Source organism: Urocitellus parryii, chromosome 3, assembly GCF_045843805.1.
Source record: "Urocitellus parryii isolate mUroPar1 chromosome 3, mUroPar1.hap1, whole genome shotgun sequence".
NCBI lineage: Eukaryota > Metazoa > Chordata > Mammalia > Rodentia > Sciuridae > Urocitellus > Urocitellus parryii.
The window spans coordinates 75,393,738-75,417,158 of NC_135533.1; the positions used below are offsets into that span (position 1 = coordinate 75,393,738).

General features: G+C 32.9%; 1 protein-coding gene across 4 annotated transcripts in view; it reads right to left on the bottom strand.

The window, feature by feature from the left end:
- Crppa (CDP-L-ribitol pyrophosphorylase A) overlaps window positions 1-23,421 on the bottom strand; it is a 281,597-nt gene that overhangs the window by 130,233 nt on the left and 127,943 nt on the right. For 3 of the 4 annotated variants that reach the window (XM_026408688.2, XM_026408708.1, XM_026408698.2), the window contains exons 7-8: window positions 6,873-6,965; window positions 6,093-6,185 (exon numbers count right to left, since the gene is read on the bottom strand). In XM_026408688.2, the coding sequence (XP_026264473.2) occupies window positions 6,093-6,185; window positions 6,873-6,965 (186 nt within the window). Of the gene's footprint in view, window positions 1-6,092; window positions 6,186-6,872; window positions 6,966-10,845; window positions 10,877-23,421 lie in introns of those variants that run through there. The other variant, XM_077796730.1, reaches the window with a different exon arrangement.

Below are 23,421 nucleotides of genomic sequence, written 5' to 3' on the forward strand. Positions count from 1 at the left end.
CTAACCTGCCTCCTGTTCCAGCACACCTGCTTATAATTCTTAAATTTCAGGGTGATAGAAAGGGAAAGGGACCAGGATCTCTTGAACTCCCTGCCAATGGAGCATTTCCTTGGCTAACTGAAGTCATTTAATTAAGTTAATAATAATAAGAAGCTTTATTTAAGAAAACAAGAATAGACAAACACAATTATACCCTTCCTAAACTAAGATTCAATAATCAGAAAAAATAGCTTATACATAACTGACTCTTCTAAAATAAGATGCCATTTAAGGAAAAAGGCTGCATAATCAAATATACTGCAACTATGTCAAAATGATTGTCACACAGGTTCAATAGATATTAAATGAATCTATACTAATCAATCCATTAAATGGATAGAGCTGGGGAATATCATGCTAAGCAAAGTAAGCCCAAAAAACCAAAGGCTGAATGTTCTCTCTGATAAGTGGATGCTGATCCATAACAGGGCAGGGTAGAGGACAATGGGAAAAATGGAAGAACTGTGATGGGGCAAAGGGAAGCGAGGGGGTATGGGGGTGGGAAAGATGGTGAAAGAGATGGACATCATTACTCTAGGTACATGTATAATTGCATATATTTGTACATGATGTGTGATACTACATCATGTACAACCAGAGAAATGAAAAGTTGTGCTGCAATTATGTACAATGAATCAAAATGCATTCTGCTGTCATATATACCTAATTAAAATAAATAAATTAATAAAAACAAGATAATTCCCACTAAAACACTAACTAAAAAGGATCTAAAGTTTAAAAGAATTGGGAGGGACAAACATTAGTGCAAGTTTTAATCAAGTATTTCTCACAACATAAGGCTCAAAGTAGATATGAAAGGATAAATTTCTTTGCATTAAAAAATGTGGGGGCAATTAATTTTTCAATTATGATTAAACAAAGAAATAGAAAAGAGGAATGAATTGTAAAACAGAAGGACTTAACCTATAAAACCAGACAATGAAAAGAGGATAATAGGGACAAATACCACAAAGAACTTAAAAAAGTAACTTATGAGTCTTGTGAAAAAGATTAAGTTATAGGTGATCTCAAAAATGGCTTAAAATAGAAATGTCATTCTACCCAATTCATACCTAACATGCCTCTTATATAAACTGCTCTACTACATTTAAATTTTAAAAACACGCATCGTAGAACATATAAAAGTAAAGTAACGTTACAACATGCTATTGGTAGAAAATATTTTTAGAAAAAGAAGCCACTTAGAGCCCATCAAGGGCATCCCACTTTTTATAGATAATGATATTTAATTGAAGCTCCAAGACATGAAGTCACTGGGACAGGTTAAAAGATAATTTTCATTTGTGCACTCAGCACTTGTACTTTATATCCTAACTCCAGACTGAGCACACATACCATATCTTGGTTACACAAGAAATTATTTTCCTATAAGAAATTAAACTCTTTTAAATAGTCTAAGCAAGGTCAGTTTTAGCATATTTATTTTTATATTAATTTGAATCACTTTAATTTACTAATTATATAAGCATAACATGTATAATTTTAAAATAATTATACAGAAAATTTATTTGATGCATCATTGTAAATAGCATAATAGAGTTAAATGAATGACCATTTCAATACTTAAGTGAAATTCAGTAACACAACAAACAATCTCGTGACAAATTCCCAGGCATATTTCTCAAATACTGAATGGCCAAGTCATTGAGATCAACTCCTCTAGAGCCAAAATCAATGTTAACTCCCTGACAAAGCAGTCCACTTTCACATTTTGTTTTTGCCCCTGTACAATTCTTATGTTAAAATTTACAAAGTGATTTACTGGGATAACATTGGCAAATAAATGCACAAAAAACTTTGTTCATCTAATACCGAGTTAAATTAAACTACATAAAACAAGGAAATAGCAATTCCAAACTCTGCTTAGTTAAAAAATATATATTCATGATGGATAAAAAATATGGCATATATACACAATGAAATATTACTCATCGATAAAAAAGAATAAAATCATGGCATTTGCAGGTAAATGGATGGAGTTGGAAAAGATTGCTAAGTGAAGTTAGCCAATGCCAAAAAACAAAATGCTGAATGTTTTTTCTGGTATAAGGAAGCTGGTCACAATGGGATAGGGAGGGAGAGAGTGGGAGGAATAGCAAACTCTAGATAGGGCAGAGGGGTGGGAGGAGAAGGAAGGGGCAGGGGGTTAGCAATGATGGTGGAATGTGATGAACATCATTATCCAAAGTACAGGTATGAAGACACGAATTGGTGTCAACATACTTTATATACAACTAGAGATATAAAAAAATGTGCTCTATATGTATAATATGAATTGTAATGCACTCCACTGTCATATATAAAAAATCAATTAAATATATATATATATTCATGAAGATTGGAAAAAGTCATCTGGAATTCATTCTATTTACATATTCTATTAGAGCACCACTGTTAATCTGAAAATAAATAGCCTCTATTCTTTAAAAACAATGAATCCCAGGAAGGTGTGTTCTATGAGAATGATTTCTTTATACATCATCAGTTATATGTCCATCATAATTAATCTTTGAGAATTTCTATATCCCACAACACAAGCTTTTCATTAACAATTTAGCCATAAGCAAAGATCTCCTTAAACTACTAACAGTCAATTCTTTCTATTCAACACCTCCCATGAGAATGATTTCATCATTCCTCATCCTTGTGTTAGAAATGAATTCCTTCACGACCACAGTTGGAAAACGGTTCTAAAGGTGTTTTTAACCAGTATTTATTTTGGTTTTATTATTGATTTAGGCAGGAAATACCCGAGACTGACTACATTAACAGAAAACAAATGAAAAAATTTATAGAATGTGCACAAATTATTCTATTTCTGCTATTCAAGTAGTATAAAAGCCATGAAGGAGAAAACTTTAATATACCTCAAGTGAAACATCATAAAAAGTTCAATATATAAAAAAATTATAATGCTTATAAAGGAAAAATAAAAGTATTCATGAGGCTACAATAGCAATAAGTTTGAGACTGGAGCACAACAGGTATTTCAACAAGCTCCTGAGGTATATCAATTGCTGCTACACACACTCTCTCACACACACACACCCCTACTTAAAAATAAAAATAATCTGAAACATCAATATTGTAAAAAGTAAACCCAATATGAAGGAGTGAGAATTAAAGTAGCTCTCTTTTGTTTGTTTTATAAGAACTTGTGTCTTGAAAACACATTTACTTAGTCTAGTAATAACAGGGTTAACAAGAGGAAATGTACAGAACAAGCAGTTAAGTAAAAGGTAACAAAGACTTATGTCTAGGATCTGGTAAAAAACTTAACAGGACGAAAGATTTTTATAACTTAAATTCAGTCAAGGCTCAATGTGCTATGAAGAAACCATTAGCACTTAAAAGAGGGACTCACTGTGTTTTTCCAATTGTCATATGTTCTTCATTAGAAATATCAGACACATTTATGTTATATGTATATTTTTAATCTCTTTCCATTATTAACACATTCATGAGCGTAAAAGTAACAAGTGTATATGATATACTCCACACTAGATTGAGTCTCTTCCTGATGCTGCCATTTTGAGTTATGGAACCTTCTGGAAATAATTTACATCTCTGACAATTTTGCCATATGTGGAAGTATCAAGTATCAATGGATGGTGGTTTTCCTTTTTTTAATTTGCTGGCATGTTCAAATATTAAACATTTTAAAGTATTTTGAATATCACATTCTGATTTGTTATGTTACTATGCAACCTTCTACTAACTGAATCTAAATTAGGCACTTTGAAAGATTTACTTGTTTGTCATAACATTGGAAGTCCACTTGACAATTTGTTTTTGTAAATTAAATTCTTAAAAGGATTCCTTTGTCTCATAGTGCACCAATAAAACTGTTGACATGAGCCCCCAAAAGTAGTATCCTCATGTAATTACACAGACCATTACTACAAAATCATTTTGATGTACAGAAGTGACAAACCATTTATCAAATAAAATTAAAGTTTTCATTTACCAATTTTGTACTTTCAACTATATTTTTTACCCATCTCTTCCCAATTTTAATGACTAAACATTTATCTGGTATCCACTAAGTGAGTAAAATGTGTTCACTAAAAAAAAAAAAAACAGCTTTATATAAAAATGTATTGTCTGTTATTCCATCTGATACTAACAAAGAATGTTTTGTGGAAATGTTGACAGAACCAAATAAATTAGAATCCCTATTTTACTAGTTTTTATGAGAGAAGATATTGGTTTCACAAGTGGCTTTACATAATCTTTCCTGGAAAATAGCAATAGGTAGTTTTGTCTCCTGAAATCCCTTTTCTCAATTGCTGGGGGAGAAAAATTCTGATCATTAGCTTCTGAACAAGAAATCAGCCTAACTTTAAGATTTTTAGTGCATTTCATTCTTATTTAATTTAGATAAAAGCATATACTTTTTTCTGAGATTTTTTAATTTTTAGTATTTAAGACATTCATTACTTTATTTTCTAAGTGTTTGTTCATCACTATTTCAGTAATGAACATACACCATAAAATTAGAAAATAAAGAACTGGATACATCCTATGTCTATAGGTGGTGTTCTTAGGCTACTCTAATAACATCTTTTTTTTTTTTTTTTTGGCAGTACTAGGAATAGAACCCAGTGTTGCTCTACCACTGAGCTACCTCCACACCCTTTTTGTTTGTTCTACTTTTATCTAGAGAAGTTTCCCAGGCTGGCCTTGAACTTGAGATCCTCCTATAGCACTGGAATTATAGGTATATATATATCACTGTGCCTACTTAGAAAACCCTCTTGAGTGATGCAATATGATAAAGGGGATAGCAATAAAAATGGGCAGTAACTTATGATGGTTCCACTTAAAATTTTTTGACTTTACTATCATAGGAAAGCAATATACATTCAATAGAAACCAAACTTCACTGTCTTTCATCTTCTCCCACATTAGCACTACGACATTCTCAGGTGATACTGTGAGTGTCATAGTGAGTCACACAGCTCCTAGTCAGTAAAATAGGCCTTTCAACATTAACAATATATGCATTCAATATCTATTGAATCACATATGCCAAAATAATGTATTTTTCCTATGATTTTTATGTCATTTTCTAATATATTTCTGTGAAATAAAGCCTATCTGTTTAGGGAAAAAAAGACTCCTTTTTTGACCATTCTTCTCAGAATTTAAAATTGTTTAATCATTTAAAAACAAAAACAAAAAGATAAAGGAGAAAGCCTCCTGCTACTAATTTTGTAACAAAGTTAATTCATGTAAATCTAGATTCTACAGTCCCTGTATTGCCTAGTACACGTAACATCTAATTACACACAGAGGTACATATGGCTGTGTATTCGTACTCACATACCCAAATGCAATATGTATTTATGTCTATATTTTTCTTATTATTAACATACATATAAGCTCTAAGTTATCTAGACTTAAAATTAAGTCATTTGTTTTACTTTATTTTACAATTACCAAAATATTTTCCACACATCTATAATTTTGGAGACTATCATTTTTATTCACAGGAAACTAACATGGCCTTTTGGCCACATATAGGAGAAGTCATCAATATTCAAAATCATTTCAGGATAATTCAAAAAGTCAAAGTCTCTACACTTCTTCTATTTACACTTTCCATGGAAAAGAAAAGACGAAACCAAGAACATATTTTCTTATTAGATTTCTTCCTCACCTTTTTAAAATTGGGGGCTTCTTTGCCAATTGGAATTATGGTGTTATGCTAAATAAAGCTCTTTTACATTATCCTAATAACGAGTCAACTTAGTCATGTAGCTGTAATTTTAATGAAGAAAAAGAAATGAAATCATTTACTAGGTTGAATTAAACAGCTTCCTGAACATGACAGTTCAACCGAATGACTGCAGTAAGAAAGTGTCTATAGTAGACATATTGAGAAAGCAAGCCCCAAAATCCACAAAAAAAAGTTCCTTCTGAGTTCAGGTCAAGGCTATTAATGGGATAAATTTTGTTAAACAGAAACATAGGAGGAAATAAGCACAAGTTTGATGAGAAAAATCTACATTCATTAAGTGAACACTTACTGAAACTACAACAATGGAATATAAAATGGAAAAGTTGCTCTCTTCAAGCATACTCATTAACTTCTGGGTCTCTTGGAAATCAGGTTCCTTAACCTGGAAGAGCAAGAAAATAAAATGAAGTGGAATAAAGATCTAATATAATTTAAAAATTAACTCAAGGAAAATAAAGAGATTTTTTTTTGGGGGGGTGACAAGGGTACAGGGGATTGAACACAGGGGCACTCAACCACTGAGCCACATCGCCAGCCCTATTTTGTATTTTATTTAGAGACAGGGTCCCACTGAGTTGCTTAGTGCCTCACTTTTGCAAAAGCTGGCTTTGAACTCACGATCTTCTACCACAACCTTCCGGAGCTGCTTGGATTATAGGCATGCACCACCATGCCCAGCCAAATAAAGAGATTTTATGTAGCTTTCAAAATATTTACCAAGATTAATTTTAAAACACTTTTAAAGGATATTTATAGATTATACATATTAAATTTGAGCTAATAATTCAAGCATAAGTCATAATCTACTTAACTTCAGGTTTAAAAATAAAAGAAAATCCAATAAAACTATCTAAAGAAACATCACCATCTTTTTCTTATGAGCATTAGCTTGATAAGTGTTATTTCTATATTTCAGAAGATAAAAAATAAAATATGCAAATCCATACTAAAAAACACAACTCATCTTTCAAAATTTTATGTTCAAATATTTAAGAAAAAATTAGGTCTCTTTGACATTACACTTGTTTGGATTCTCAAATGCATCCAATAATTTATATATTCTACTTACATTCACACAAACGAAATTGTAGCATTGCTCCAAGTTGATATGTTGAATATCACTGCCAGCATTATACAAAGCCTGAGATCTGACATGTATATGCTAGGAGAAAAGACAAATAGGAAAAGTTTATAAGCTGGATAGAATGACAAAACATGAAAATGTAAATGTAAACAACATAGCATATAATTGCTATAAGAAAGACACATAGCCTAGGACACTATACAAAAATAAAATCATGCTTAAGTTTATCAGGTTACCAAAAAAAGGGTATTTGAAATAGACCATGAATAATGAATATTTTTAATAACAAAGTAAATTGCTTCATTTAGAAGCAGGCATTACATGTAGAATACTTCACAATTTACAGTTCTCAAATGCAATGCTGTTTTCAAGTAAAACATCAAATTGTACTTGTAAAAGCCTTAATCTACAGCTTAATTTTATAGAATTGTGACAAAATTTGGGAAAGTGATCAAAGTTTCAAGACCTTTGCTGTAAAGTTAGCTGGTTCAAACATTTTAAGTTTCCATTTAAAATTCTAACTGTGCTTAAAATTCAAGAACACACACACACAAATACTTCCATGTCATCAACTATGTATTAAAACTTGAGTTGAAAATAAATCAGCTTCCATTGTGCAACATTAAATTGGATCAATGAGTCACATCTTCTAGATATCACAAGGAGACAATTTTTCTTGGGTCTCTCATGTATCCAAACATTTTCAAAGGCATAATGTGTAATTTGCTCCAGAATGTCTTTTCAAGGATGTTTGCATAGCAGGCAGACTTGCAAAGACAGATATGTCTCTTCATAGAGAAGATTTGCTTATTTTTCAGAAAGCAAAGATAGAGACATTTGTCTTCCTAGAGCAGATTCGAATGACATTCCAAAGTAATAATGTCTCTCTTGTGACAGAAGAATGAGATGGTTTGCCAGCAGCCCATGTACAAGACCAGGGTTTCCTGATATCAAAGTTCTTTTTAATGCACTCCACTGCTTAGCAATAATTAACCCTAACTATATGGTAACTGTAATTCAGAAAACCAGTGCTACACTATTACTCCAGCTACTGCAGAGTTTTTGAATAACACCTGGTCTTTTCTCTAAATGTGGAGTCTGCAGTCTTCTGCCAGTAACTATGGTGGCGTGTCAGGCTAACTAGTTTGCATTCAAGTAGGGTAGGTATAATCTCAGATCCTGCCAAGTTCCTGACACCCCATCTTGAGATCTTAGGTTCAATAAGTGTACATAAGTAAAAAAAACACAATTTACATTACAAATTCCTTATGAAAAAAATATATATATATGATATAAAATGATAGAAATGACATAAATATATAAAATTTTATATATATATATAAATATATATAAATGAAAAAAAAATATATATATATGGTCTAGAATAAGAACAAGAGATATTTCATTTAGCCTCCTAAACATTAAAAAGATAGGTAAAATTCTTGAGGATAGGATTTGGAATTCTGAACATCTTTTACCAATAGCAAATGATTAACAAGTGGTTTAAAACTTTGCCATCTTAGTTTTTTAAGGGAAGGAAGTCTTGTGTCATAAAAAATTGTATGGCCTCTTAAAATTAGCAATGTGAACAAGATTTATAAAAGGTTTTTTAAAATTCACCAAAAAACACCACTCCAAATAAATCATTTTGAATTTCAGTTATGTATCTTTCTCTCAATTCTATATGAATGATAGACACAGTAAGCTAGAAGGACAAAATAACGCATCAAAAATATAAATACCTTTCATTAAAATGGGATTGTACTAAGTGTGTCACTTTTAATTATCTAATTTAAATAAAAGTAAACCAAATGCAGTAAAACAAAGTATTACTAAACTTCAAATAATTCTCCATATCCAGAGATGTTAGTTTCTAACAATTAAGAAAAAACATTAACATGATAAAGACACTGGACTTATGAAGACAATCCAATTCATTTTTATGTCTCTATTAACTTATATCCATTCATGAAAGAAGAGATAGCCCATCATAACTTCTGCCCAAATAGCCTACCTCTGCTCATGATTTTATCCTGACAAGATTTTTTAGATTCATATTCTACTCTGTAACCATAATAAAAATGCTTTAGACATAACTACAAAGAAATTGACTTTTAAACATTTCTCTATATTTAAGTCAACTAACTTTAATCAATTTCTTTATTGAGTAAACTTCATCTCCAAGTGTTTGTGGGTTTTTTAAAATATGTATACAACAAAGGCCTCCACTTCATGCTCCCGAGTTATTGTGCTTTCATACTCTAAGAATAGCTGGATCTTAAGAATAAAAGTTTGCTTCACCCTTTCTTCGCCTCACAGATTTGTAGTCACTGGTCAATGTCTTTCAACACTGCCCGACTCCCTGCTGCTGCTTATACATTTGTTACTCATCTATGCTCCATTCATCATTTTATTGGGTAGATTTCAATGTGGAGCAGTTTTTCAAAGAAGTCCTTGAAATTCTCTTTCCTTTTGTCTTTGTAACTAAAGGACGATTTGTCCTGTGGCAATAGTCTTGGATTCCACTTTCATTTGAAGTTTGTAGACAAAGCTTCATTATATTTGGAAGAAACTCTGGAGATGTAAGAGACTAGTCAGTCCGTACTTCTACTTGGAATTTTTGTTTCTGGTTTGTGTACCTAAGTATATTCCTGAAGAATTCTTTATGAAAGAAATTTAAACCATAAACAGAATAAGTCTGATTGACAATTATGGTTTCTCATTTTTTCCTGACAATACTTCCTCTTTGTTATACAGAATTAGTTTGTCATTTCAAGAAATTTTTCTTCTAGCTTCCAAAAAAAATTCTTGGGTTTTCTACTTGATATATAAGATCTATCCATATAGTAAATGTCATTATCATTCACATTTTTTTTATTTTGTCTTAGAATATTCTACAATTATCTCAATTTCTTGCCATATTATAGAAATATGATTTTGGCTGCACTGTATTGCTATTTCTAAAGGACAAATATTTAATAATATTTCTCTAGTCTTAATTTTGTTCTCTTATTCAATAAAAAATGGTAGACAATTAGCCTCTTGGAATGTTGTTTTGGAGTTTTTCACCTTTTTGAATTCAGATTCTTACTTAGTTCTATAAACAGGTCTGAGAATATTTTAGGGATAGGGCAAGGCTTGAGGTTTTTTCCATATTTATTTCATCTGATTTGTGTGTGCTATTATTTTTAGTATGAATTATATAGTTTCCTGATTATTTTCTATGTGTTGGAATTTTTTTTTAAAAAAAAGGTAGACATTGAAAGTAGTTCCTGTCCCTAATAGATGACACAGAAAATGGAGGGATTTTTCAACTCATGAGGAATTTTTGTGCCTTTTTCATTTCAGTATCTCCATCTGCAGATATGTTAACAACATAAGATTTAACAAGATTTAACTAGATTTAACAAATTACCTTTTGCCCCATAAATCACCTTTTATCCCCATAGGAGGTCTCGGGGACCCACAATCAGGGCAGAGAAAACATCATGAACCTCATCAGTTCATTTTCTTTCTTGACTACTACATTTTACAATCTATGTGTGAAGGTGGGCCCCTTTGCTTTGTTCATTTGCTGTTAGTACATTTATTTGCTTTCCTTACTACTTTCGCTCTTTTGAAAGCTCTAGAGAAAGGAGAATTTTGTAAATTACCTTTACTCTATCATTATTTACCTGGATTTCACTGTGACATTTTTAAATATTTCAAAAACTTATTTTACTTTTATGTGGCACATTCTTGAACAAGGCAAGTATTCATTAGTATTAAGAGTATGTTAACATTAGTATTCCTAAACCAAAGCTTCTGTTTCATTTTTTGAATTAGAGCATGCAATTATATATAAAGATATATATGTCTACATATATACCTACATATATACACACATATACATATCTGTATCTCTGTGTATGTGTACACACACACACACACACACGAGCAAAAAATTATATTGGCTCACAGTTTCAATAGACAGCTGACACCACACCTCTCTGGGCCCAAGATGAAGCAGAATGTCATGGTGGGAAGGTATGGAGGAGGAAAGCAGTTCAGAACACGCCAACAGGAAGGAGAGAGAGAGTCCACTCATCAGGAATAAAATATAAACCCCCAAAGCACCTCTCCAGTCACCTATGTTTTCATACCCACCTACAGTTAAAACCCAGTTAATCCAGATAAGTAGATTAATCCACTGATTAGCTTACAGTTCTCATAATCTATTCATGTCCTCTGAAAATTCTTGCATTGTCTCACAGCTGAGCTTTTGGCAGTCATGTCATATCTAAGCCATAACAGTATACATTACTTATGTATAGCATCTATTAGATTATATCAAAAGGGAATTTGTCACTATTAGCTCCATAATTTATTTATAACCTATTCAAAATCCAAACCACCCAACTCATCTCTGCGACACAAATATCAAACCCTAAGATATTCTTCCTCTGTTTTGACAACAGGTATCATTCTTGCCTATGACAATTTTAACCCACTGATTTCAGTATGTATTTCCTTATTAAAGCTATAATATATTTCTTCAATTTAATTAATGTTTAACAAGATCACATTCTCAGAACACAGGGCACAGATATATGCAAAGCATACTTGCCAGCAGCATAATATTATTTTGATTAGAATATATTCATGCAGATTTGATAATTTAAAAACTATTTTAAAATATCATTCACCAACTAATGTTCATAGACTAAATAATGTGCACAAATTTTTATAAAAGGTATTTATACATATTAGGGTTTTTTTTTCTGTTCATAAAAACACATGAAACTTCAAATACTTTGCTTCTTGAAACAGTCTTTTAACAATGGTTTCCAGTTAAGTGGAATTTTTACTTAGTAAAACTATTTTCCTCCATACCAGAAAATAGTATTTCCCATGCTTGAGCAGAGAAACTTACATTTTACCTAAATATAGCAAAGGAATCTTTGACACATTTAATAACCCATATTAGACAACACTTTTAGGTTGTTTATGAGAAAAGGTCTATGGCATCATCTTATGCTATCATTCCAAATGTTTCCACATTCAAACACAACAAATGGAACAATCTGCTGGCTACATGAACTTCTTGTTATGTAAATATTTTGGTTCAAAGAACATCTTAATAACATTTAAAATGATTTTCCAATGTGTTCAGTAAAATTAAAGGACACCAAAAGTATTAAATACTTTGCTTTCAGTATTACAAATAAGAATTCAGCAAAGATTCACAATTAAAATACAAACATCTGCATATTCAAAATACTTTTTAAGGCATGGTTATTAGGAAGAAAGTGGGTTTTAAAAAGAAAGTTTTATTTCAAGAAGATTTATGACTTAACTAAAACTAAAAGGTTTTGGTTTAGTCCCGTATGTCAGAGGTTCAAAAACGAGTTTCTAAAAGATAATCCTCTTTTGAGAACATAATGATTGGGTCATTTTTAATCTGCCCATTTCTCAACTCCCTCCTATTCAAATAATAGGACTAATGTGGATACAAGAGAGCTGTAGAGGGATGCATTTTTTCCCTCCACTCTATAGACATACCTACAATTAAAAGTCTTTTGTTGGTGGTGAGCACCTAACATTGGGAATTGACTATATTCTTAATTTGAATCAGTTTTTACAATCTTCTTTTATAGTGAAAAATATGGACTCACATTAAGCTCCCTGGATTTGAATCATTCTGGAATATTCTTGCTATGTGAGTTTTAATAAAGTACTTAAGCCCTGCAGTTCATTTTACTCATCAGTAAAATGAAAACAACACAGAATTAATAGTTTGCTAAATTAATATGTGAGAGGTAAGCAATAACTTTTGAAGTTTCTGGAACAAAGTTACAGCTTTATGGTGTTCAATCTTAATAGAGTTTTGAGGTGATAAATCCATCGGGTTACTGGTCTACTGTTGCACTATCTATAGGACACTCAACTATGAATGACTGATGAACTGCCACCAGAGTACTCAGACTGGTCATATCAACAGAAGTCTTGATATACTCCCAAACCTATGTACCAGATAGGCAGAAAAGCATTATAACCAAGGATTTGCCATGTCACACTACTGCTGTATCCCAAGCCCTTATCACATCAGAGGAAGGATTAGTACTTCTCTAATTACATGGCTTTAAAGCTACACAGCACAAAGATTGAAGTATAACATAGCAGCCTTTTGCATTGCTATGCATAGATCCCTTTGCATTGCTGCATAAAGCAACTGAGCATTTCCTCTGTTCCTGAATTCATTGCCTTTCCCCCTAAACACTGCTCTAGAAAGTATAAAGTCTCCTGTGTATGCTGCCTGTTCAGTCTCCTTGATTGATAACCATTGTGCACAATGTAATATATTAAATGTTTGCTGTTATTTTCCACTTATTTTTAACTGCCATCAACTTTTGATGAAATTTCAACACATGATAAAATATCCATCACCTTTCTACATTTAATACCCTATCATCTCCTGGAATCTGTGCTAATGCTTTAAAAAAAATTGTGCATTAAAATTACACAGCATGTATACACACAGGCATATATTATCATTGTCTTCTTGCTATAGGTAAAGACGTTAAGGCACAGAAGTTTAAACAACCTATCCAGGGTAACACAGCCAAAATAAGGCAAGTACTCAGACTCTGGTCTGCTGGATCCCCACAGTCCACACATTTAAAGTACACTGGCCACCACTGTTACTCTAGGAACATTTACCTTATTGTGGAAGGCGCGATACCATTACTCAGATGAGTGTGATACTTTTATAGGTACAAAAGTCAACTCAGGAAAACAATCTGGAAGATATCAATTGAGTACTAATAACCTTAATTGCTGGTTCACAAAATCCCCCAAGTCTGACAATTTTTCTGGGTCCTAGAAAGTATCTAATAAGAGGACTAAGTATTAAGATTTGATCTTGGAGAAGAGTCAAATGCTTTCGAAATACTATCCGCTAGGCAATTAAAATCATTGCATAAATGTTCCCTTAAGAACAGTCTTCCTTTGTGAAATTTTCTTCTCTGTTAAAATTCAAAGGCTAACTATTGTTATAATATAAAGCTACAAAGAGTGTGGAATGGAAAATAGTAAGCCCTAATCCTAACAAAGTTGAGCACCTACTATAAAGAATTGAAAAGTCCCACTTGTTTATACAGATTTTATATCCAAAGCTGGATATTGACTAAACAAAATGTAAATTTACCAAATACAAATCTGCTCAAACTGCTGAGTTTTTACTACAGAATATAATACTGTAACTAATAGACAGTGTTGTAAGTAAATGGGAAATGAAATGCCTCAATTCATAAATCGTGTTTGGCAAACACAATTTGTAGATATTACTTAACTGAAATGACAAAGGTTGATATATTATAAAGATATATACAGTAATATGATCTGTTTATGTTTAATAGTAATGCATACAACATTTGCAAGCTAATAATTCACAAGACAAAATAAATCCTATACATCTTAACTAAAAATAAGTCATGAAAATTATACTAGTCAGTCATGGATTAATATAAGGTCTCACTTATTTGACAAATATTTATTGAGGGCTAGATTGCACCTTGAGTCCATACAAATGAGAAGTTTCTGTTCTCAAGCAGTTTATATTACAGTGAGAAAATAAAAATATTCACATCTGTGTTTCTCAAATTTTAGTGTGCATCGGAATTCCTGGAAATCTCATTAAAAATAAAGATTTTGATTCTCTTAGATACGGATGGTGTCTAAAAATCAATATTTCTGATAAGCTTCCACTTAATGCTGATGTTACAAGTCCAATGAATCACACTTTGAAGCAAGAAGTAGTTAGATCATTTGAACGTATATTAATCTAAAAGTCCTATCTTATTTTAGTAGATAAATTTACTGAGGAGTGTGTTCCCATCCAGTAATCCATGACAACTTAATTTTAACAAAACCAAAACTACTAACTTCCTCTATCATCTAAAATTAAGTATTTATATCTTTATTTCACCTACAAGCATGGTACATACCAGTGATCAAAGAATTTATTACTCTAAACTTCCTTCAAACTTTCACCAAGTTTATATCAAATCTAATTTCCATGTATAAAATTTAGTTTTTTCTAAGTAATATGGATACAGCCAGATGTATACGGAAGTTAATTTCAGACTGTTTCTATGTACTCTAAAGTATGCATAACAAATCAGTTACACTGTAGGCAAAATGTCACTAACTTGAAATTAACTAACTAGAATCAACTTGAATACTGTCATAATATTTCTTCTAATCCTACATAGTACACAAGCTATTTTTCATTACTGTATTTTCCCTCTTGAATGAAAAATATACTTAGTATATTTATATTGAAAATTTCTATTTGATACAACTTTCCACTGTAAGAAATATAGTGATAACCAATTAAATTGAAATTATTTAGCCTATAGAGGTTCAAACTATTTTTAAAACATCATGGATTGACCAAATTTTTAATAAAATAGCCAAAACACAAAGATATGACTGTTTCAGAAGTATGTGAACGTATGTATACCTCGGAATATTTTTAAAGCAAGACTTTTCTAGATGATACAGAAATGTAGATTTGATCTTGATATAGAATAATCTTATTACAAATTCTGAAGAATTTTTAAATGTTGCTTATGGATGCACTTCTTCACCACAGTTGCTAAGCCCCTCCACAGATATCTTTTCTCCACTGTTGTCTTTTCTCTTTTCCTTTTAGAAAGGCTACTCACCATCAATTTCATCACTGTTGCTGACTCCAGTTCATCTAATCACTGCAATATTTGCAGGGTGCCCTTCCCTTCCCTCCTCTTTGGAACATAGTCCTTGCTTCTTATTAGGAAATCAATCAGAACTTCTTGGGAATATATTATGTTTCAAGCTTTTTTCAACTGTTCACATGATTGATGGACACCCAGCAGCTACCTCTTTATTTACAGAAACATATTTGGCAGATATCCAGGTGGAGAGGTATTCCAGAAGCTCACTTGTACATCATCCTATCATCATTAACCACAACTATTTATCTGATTCCTACCATATACATACACACAACAGTGCAAAGGATCAGTGATAACAGGTGGTGAAAGATATAGTTATAAGTAACAAAAAAGCAGGATATGCAGGATGACAGCATTATTGTTGAGTACTTTTGGAGATCCAAGAATTATAAAAATGAAGAGAAAATCATGGGAACAGTAATAACAGACTAAGCATTAAAATTTAAATTACACAAGTAGGGAAAGCACACAATCAAGAAAAATACTATGAGCAAAGACAGGAAAAAACTGAGACAGAAGGAAGACAGATTGAACCATGATGGCAATAAAACATCATTAACAGAAATACAGACTGTGGAAGGTATGGGGTTTGGGGGGTTTTAGGGGGAAGGGTTTTTTTTTTCCTTCTTTTTTTTAAAAGAAAAAAAATAGTCACCCACAGCAACCTGTGCAGAACCCAGGCCCACAGTAGGCCCAGGTCCATCCTGCCACCGACAGAGATCAGGTTCCAGCACAGGACCGCCTCTTCCAACCAGGAGACCTGCGCCGGAGCTCAGGCCCAACCCAGATCCGCACACACTGACATAAGAGGACCCAGGCCCAGGGTAGGTATGAGTTCGGTATCCCCCCTCTACCTGGGAGCCCAAACCTAACCCACTTCCTTCTTGGGACACTGCAGACATCACCATGGCCTTCCCCACACAGTAGCCCCTACTTTTTTGATAATGACAGGGCCTAGAAGAAGCTGCATGTCAGAGCAGGTATCCCAAAGACAGTGTAAGGCCCACCCATTCAGCCCCATTTCTGTAAGACATAGCTTCCATCTTGGGGCACCTCCACTATTATCAGGAGTTACCTCAGCTATTGCCACCACCACCTTTAGTTATGGTAGCATATATTGAGGGACACCAGCAGAGTCTGGAAGCCCAACATCAAGGTGAGGTACAGACAATCTGCAAGAATATAGGGTAGAAACTGTTAGGGTCTGTAAATAAGTCAGGATAGCGCCTGGCATTTTGCCAGAGGGAGTGGTTTGTGAAGTAACGCCAGCAAGCCATTAAGTGTGGAGATTCCTTATTGGTTGACTGCTGTATCTAGTTTATGTTAATTAAGATAAGCTGTGTGTAATGTATAAATACCCCTCCTGTCCTACAATAAATGGCTCCTACTTCTACTGCATCAATGTACACAAGTTGTTTGTCACCCCCTGGTTAATTTGCTGCAGCCGGACTGCGGCAAGAAACTGCAAGAAAGGAAGACACATAGACAACATGAAAAATCAAAGGAGGAAAGTGCCCTAAACAAACCAGGATATCACAATAACAGAACCCAGTGAAGTTGATGAAATGTCAGGAGGAATTCAGAAGGTTCATAATTAAAATAATCTGCGAGTTAAAGAATGACCTAAGTTAACAAATACAGGAAAAAATTGATCACTCCAACAAAGGGATAAGAGAACAAATACAGGTTACAAAAGATTACTTCAAGAAAGACAGACTCTGAAAAAAAAGTCATAAATCCTTGAAATGCAGGAAACAATAAACCAAATAAAAACTTAATGGAAAGCATAACCAACAGACTAGATCACGTGAAAGAAAAAATGTCAGATAATGAAGGCAAAGTATACTATCTGGAAATTAAAGTTGACCACACAGTGAAAATAGTAAGAAACCATGAACAGAACATCCAAGAATTATGGGAAAGCATCAAAAGACCAAATCTAAGAGTTATTGGGATAGAGGAAGGCATAGTTTCAAACCAAAGGAATGCGATAATATCAGAAAATTTCCTAAATGTGAAGAATGAATTGGAAAGCCAAATACAAGAGGCTTAGAGGACACCAAATGTACAAAATTATAACAGATCTAGACCAAGGCACATTATAATGAAAAAGCCTAGCACACAGAACAAGGATAGAATCTTAAAAGCCACAAGAGAGAGGAATCAGATCATGTATAGGGAAGACCAATTCTTATCTTAGCAGATTTTTTCCACCCAGATCCTCAAAGCCAGGAGATAGTGGAACAACACATAAAAACTCTGAAAGAAAATGGTTGCTAACTAGAATCTTGTATCCAGCAAAATTAAGCTTTAGGTTTGATGATGAAATAAAAACCTTCCATGATAAACAAAAGTTAAAAGAATTTACAACTAGAAAGCCTACACTAAAGAACATCATTGGAAAAATATTCCACAAAGAGGAAATAAAAAACAATGATGAAAATCAGCAGAGGGAGGGATTACACTAAAGGAAAAACTAATCAGAGGAGAAACCAAGTCAAGTTGAATACCAAAAATAAACAAAAATACCTGGGAATACAATGTCTCAATAATAACCCTGAATGTTAATGGCATTAACTCACCAATCAAAAGACACAGACTAGCAGATTGGATTTAAAAAAAAAAAAAGATTCAACAATATGCTGCTTCCAAGAGATTCATCTCATAGGAAAAGACGTCCACGGACTAAAAGTGAAAGGTTGGGATAAACTATACCACTCACATGGACTGCAGAAGCAATCAGAGGTTTCCATCCTCATATCATAAACTTCAAGCTAAAGTTAATTCAAAGGGATAAAGAAAAACACTATATACTGCCCAAGAAAACCATATACCAACAAGACATAACAATTATAAATATATATGCCCCAAATAATGGAGCATCTACATTCATCAAATTAACTCTTCTCAAGTTCAAGAGTCAAACAGAACACAATGCAATAATTTTGGGTGACTTTAACACACCTCTTTTACCACTGGATAGATCTTCCAAACAAAAGCTGAACAAAGGAACTATAGAATAATGACTTAAATGAACAAATACAGGGAAAAATTGATCACTCCAACAAAGGGATGAGACAACAAATACAGGCTGCAAAAGATTACTTCAAGAAAGAGAGACTCTGAAAAAAAAGTCAGAAATCCTTGAAATAATATAATCAATAACTTAGACTTAACTGACATATATAGAATATTTCATCCTTCAATGAGCAAATATACTTTTTTCGAAGCAACACATGAATCCTTCTCTAAAATACACTATAAAATATGCCACACAGCAACTATTAGCAAATATAAAAAAAAGATATACTACCCTGAAATCTATCAGATCATAATGGAATGAAATTAGAAATCAATGTAAAATAAGAAATAAAAGCTACTCCAACACATGGAGACTAAATAATAGGCTACTGAATGAACAATGGGTTGCAGAAGACATCAAGGAAGAGATCAAAAGAATTTTTCAGAGGAGAATGAAAACACAGATAAAAACAACATATCAAAATATCAAAATCTCTGGAACACTATGAAGGCAGTTTTAAGACGAAAGTTCATTGCCTGGAGTTCATTCCTTAAAAGAAGAAAAAGTCTACAAATAAATGACTTAACATTATATCTCAAAGCCCTAGAAAAAGAACAAAAAATCAACACCCAAAGCAGAATACAGAAAATACTTAAAATCAGAGCTGAAATCAATGAAATTGAAGCAAAAGACACAATTTTAAAAATTAACAAAAAGTTGGTTCTTTGAAAAAATAAAATTGACAGACCCTTAGCAATGCTAATGAAGAGAAGGAGAGAGAAAACTCAAATTACTAACATGCATGATGGAAAAGGAAATATAGACACTATAGAAATACAGAAGATAATTAAAAATTATTTTGAAAACTTGTACTCCAATAAAATAGAAAATGTCAAGGGATCAACAAATTTCTAGAGTCATATAATTTGCCCAAATTGAATCAGGATGATATACACAAATTAAACATCTCAAATTCAACCAATGAAATAGAAGACGCCACCGGAAGCCTACCAACCAAGAAAAGCCTAGGACCAGAAGGATACACAGCTGAACTTTAAAGGAGAACTAATACCAATACTCTTCAACTAATTTCAGGAAATAGTAAAAGAGGGAGCACTTGCAAACTCATTCTATAAGGCAAATATCACCCTGATTCCAAAACCGGGCAAAGACAAAAAAAAAAAAAAAAAGACTTCAGACAAATATCTCTAATGAACATAGATGAAAAATTCAATAAAATTTTGGCAAATCGAATACAAAAACATATCAAAAGTATAGTACGCCACAATCGTGTAGGGTTCATTCCAGGGATGCAAGGTTGGTTCAACATACGGAAATCAATAAATGTAATTCACCACTTCAATAGTCTTAAAGATAAGAACCAAGTGAACATCTCAATAGATGCAGAAAAAGCATTTGACAAAATGCAGCACCAGTCAAAATGGCTGCTATTAAGAATACAAACAACAATAAGTGTTGGTGAGGATGTAGGGGGAAAGGCACACTCATAAATTGCTGGTGGAACTGCAATTTGGTGCAGCCAATATGGAAAGCAGTATGGAGAATCCTTGGAAAACTGGAAATAGAACCACCATTTGACCAGCTATCCTACTTCTCGGTCTATACACAAAGGACTTAAAAACAGCATACTAAAAGGACACAGCAGCACATGTAAATAGTTAAACTATGAAACCAACCTAGATGCCCTTCAGTAGATGAAGGAATAACAAAAATGTGGTATATATACATAATGGAATATTATTCAGCATTAAAAGAGAATAAAATCATGGCATTTGCAGGTAAATGGATGGAGATGAAAAATATAATGTTAAGTCAAATTAGTCAATCCCCCCCAAAAAACAAATGCCAAATGAGTTCTCTGATTTAAGGATGCTAATTTGTAATATGCTGTGGGACAGGGGGTGGGGGGGATTAAATGAACTCTAGATAGGGTAAAGGGAAAAAGGGGAGGGAGGGGCATAGGGGTAGGAGAGATGGTGAAATAAGATGATCATCATTACCCTAAGTACATGTATGAACACACGAAGGATGTGACTACTTTGTGTACAACCAGAGATATGAAAAAATTTTGCTCTATATGTGTAGTATGAATTATAATGCATTCTGTTGTCATATATAACAAATTAAAATTTTAAACATACTGAAGATTGAACCCACAGGTGCCTTACTACTAAGCTACATCCCCAGTCCTTTTTATTTTGAGACAGGGTCTCACTAAGTTACTGAAGCTGGCATCCAACTTGGAAATCTTCTGCCTTATCCTCCCAAGATTGTTTAAGAACTTAAATGACTGGCCAATCTTGACTCACATACACTAAGTAGTCAATGCAAATATATACTGTCTATGGATCAGAGAGAGAGAGAGAGATTTTCACCCCAAACAGATGGACAAGTTTTATTTATAGACTTTGGAAACAGGTTTTCAGGTAACCAAATGATAATTTATTTTCATCAGAAGCTCAAGATGTGTATTTGGTTAAATTTTCCTATAAGTACCAAAACACTGGAAACATTATTTAGCTCAATCCACTAGACACCAGAATAATCTACTTTGGGCACTGTAAAATAGAATAATTCTGCATACAAATAGTTGAAATGCATCTCCTAACTCAATTTGTTATGGGAAACATTAGTATAAAATGTTTTAAAACATCATGTACTCTATTGAACCGAGTGAAATAGAAAGCAATGAAATAAAATCACAGTAAGCCTAGAACTACATGGCAATTTTAAAAATATAAGTTAGTATGCGTATATTCATTGAAATCAACTGTTGTATGGCTGATAATTACAACCTATATGTCAAATGAGCTCTTTCCTTTATGTATTTCCTTTGCCATACTGGGAATAGAACCTAGGACCTTATCCATGGTAAAAGCTAGTACTCTATAACTGAGCTCTCCAGCCAAGCAAAAAGAGCAAAAGAGCAATTTTTTTTCAAAATTCTATATAAATTTTCCTACAAGATATATTTACCATATATATGAAATCAAATTCCTGAATTAGAAGATAAGATCTGTTTTAGTCAGCATTTTTGTGACTGTGACCAAAATATCTGACAAGAACAATTTTAGAGAAAGAAAAGTCTATTTGGGGCTTACCATTTCAGAGGCACAGTCCACAAACAGCCAGCTCCATTGCTATGGATCCAAGTGAGGCAGAAAATCATGGCAGATGGAACATAGCTCAAAACATCATACCATGAAGCAGAGGGAGAGAGGCCTTGCTCACCAGGGAAAAAATATATATCCTAAAGGTACACTCACAGTAACCTACCTTCTCCAACTACACCCTACCAGCTACAGTTACCAACTAGTTAATTCCTATCATTGAATTAATGCAATTAGTTTAAAGCTCCCATGACCCAATTATTTCAGTTCTGAACTTTCTTGCATTGTCTCACCCATAAGCTTTTAGAGGACACTTCATATCTAAACCAACAAAATCTGACTTCACAAATATATGCCCAATACTAATGCTTACAGTTCTGTTTTGCTTTTTTTTTTTTAACTTAGCATAATGTTTATCTAGGATTTGTAAGCAATGACAATTCTTAGGGGGACACAGAGACACAAGACTCTTTACAAATTAACAATTTGATTTTTCTAGGAAGAGTAATCTTCTTCAGGTTCTTGTATCTAAAGAATACACTAGATACTCAAAAAGGTAAAAATATATTAAATACATAGAAAAAAAAACAGAGCAAGTGGCATCTAAAGATTACCCTAGTTCCCACATTGATAATGTTTTAAAACAATGACAAGCAATTATAAGCAAATTTTATTATATACAGTATGAATGTAATGAACACCATTTTGAGTAACCATATAGTTCAATAAGTTCAGACTTTCTTTTCACTCTGGAGAACTCATCAAAAATCGGGCTAACCAAGGGGATTTAATGAGATGGTCCTCAACTGGTTTCTAGGCTTACTTCCATACAAAAACAACTCCCACATCTTCAAAGTGAATTGCTCTTAATGCCATTCAGAATTCGAGGACTTTAAGAAAAAGCTTTACGAGGTCATTTCACTATTATTAACTGTGTTCAGTATTAAAAAAAATAGACCATATATTTTTTTATTAAAATATGCTTTCATGGCTATCAAAATAAGCATAAAATAACTATTTGAATGAGTTTAAGAGGCTTTGGTTTAATTTGCTATTGCATTCATTTTTCATCTTAGTCTATTTGCTATTTTTGATGCTTTGTTTGACTAATATCCTACACTGAACATAGAGAGGTCCACGATGTTTGACTAACTTTATACATTGAATTTAGTGATCTCAATAACAAAGGCACAGATATATACAAAGGACACAAAGTGAAGTGCATTCAGAAAAATGAATTTGGTACCATACAAGAGCTTCAAAAAAACCAGAGCATGCTTTACACCCAGGCAAACAAATGGTTTTAAGTTATACACTGGTTTGTCATTTGTGGTTAAACAAAACAATAATTAAATTATACGATCCAGGAAACAGGAAGCAGTGGATAAGGAAAATACACACACACACACACAAAAAGTCCTCCTCAGTCACTATTTATTCAGGGTAGAGATCAGCATTCCTTAGAAGCTTCCATTTCATGGATGAAAATTGGGTTGAACATGCTTATGTGTTTAGGAGTAATGTGATGCATAAGAACATTAAGTACTTCATATCTTCCTCTTTGGAAGGAAGCAGCAGCCAGCATAAACTTTTTGAAAAGACAAATTAGATCATGTCATCTCCAG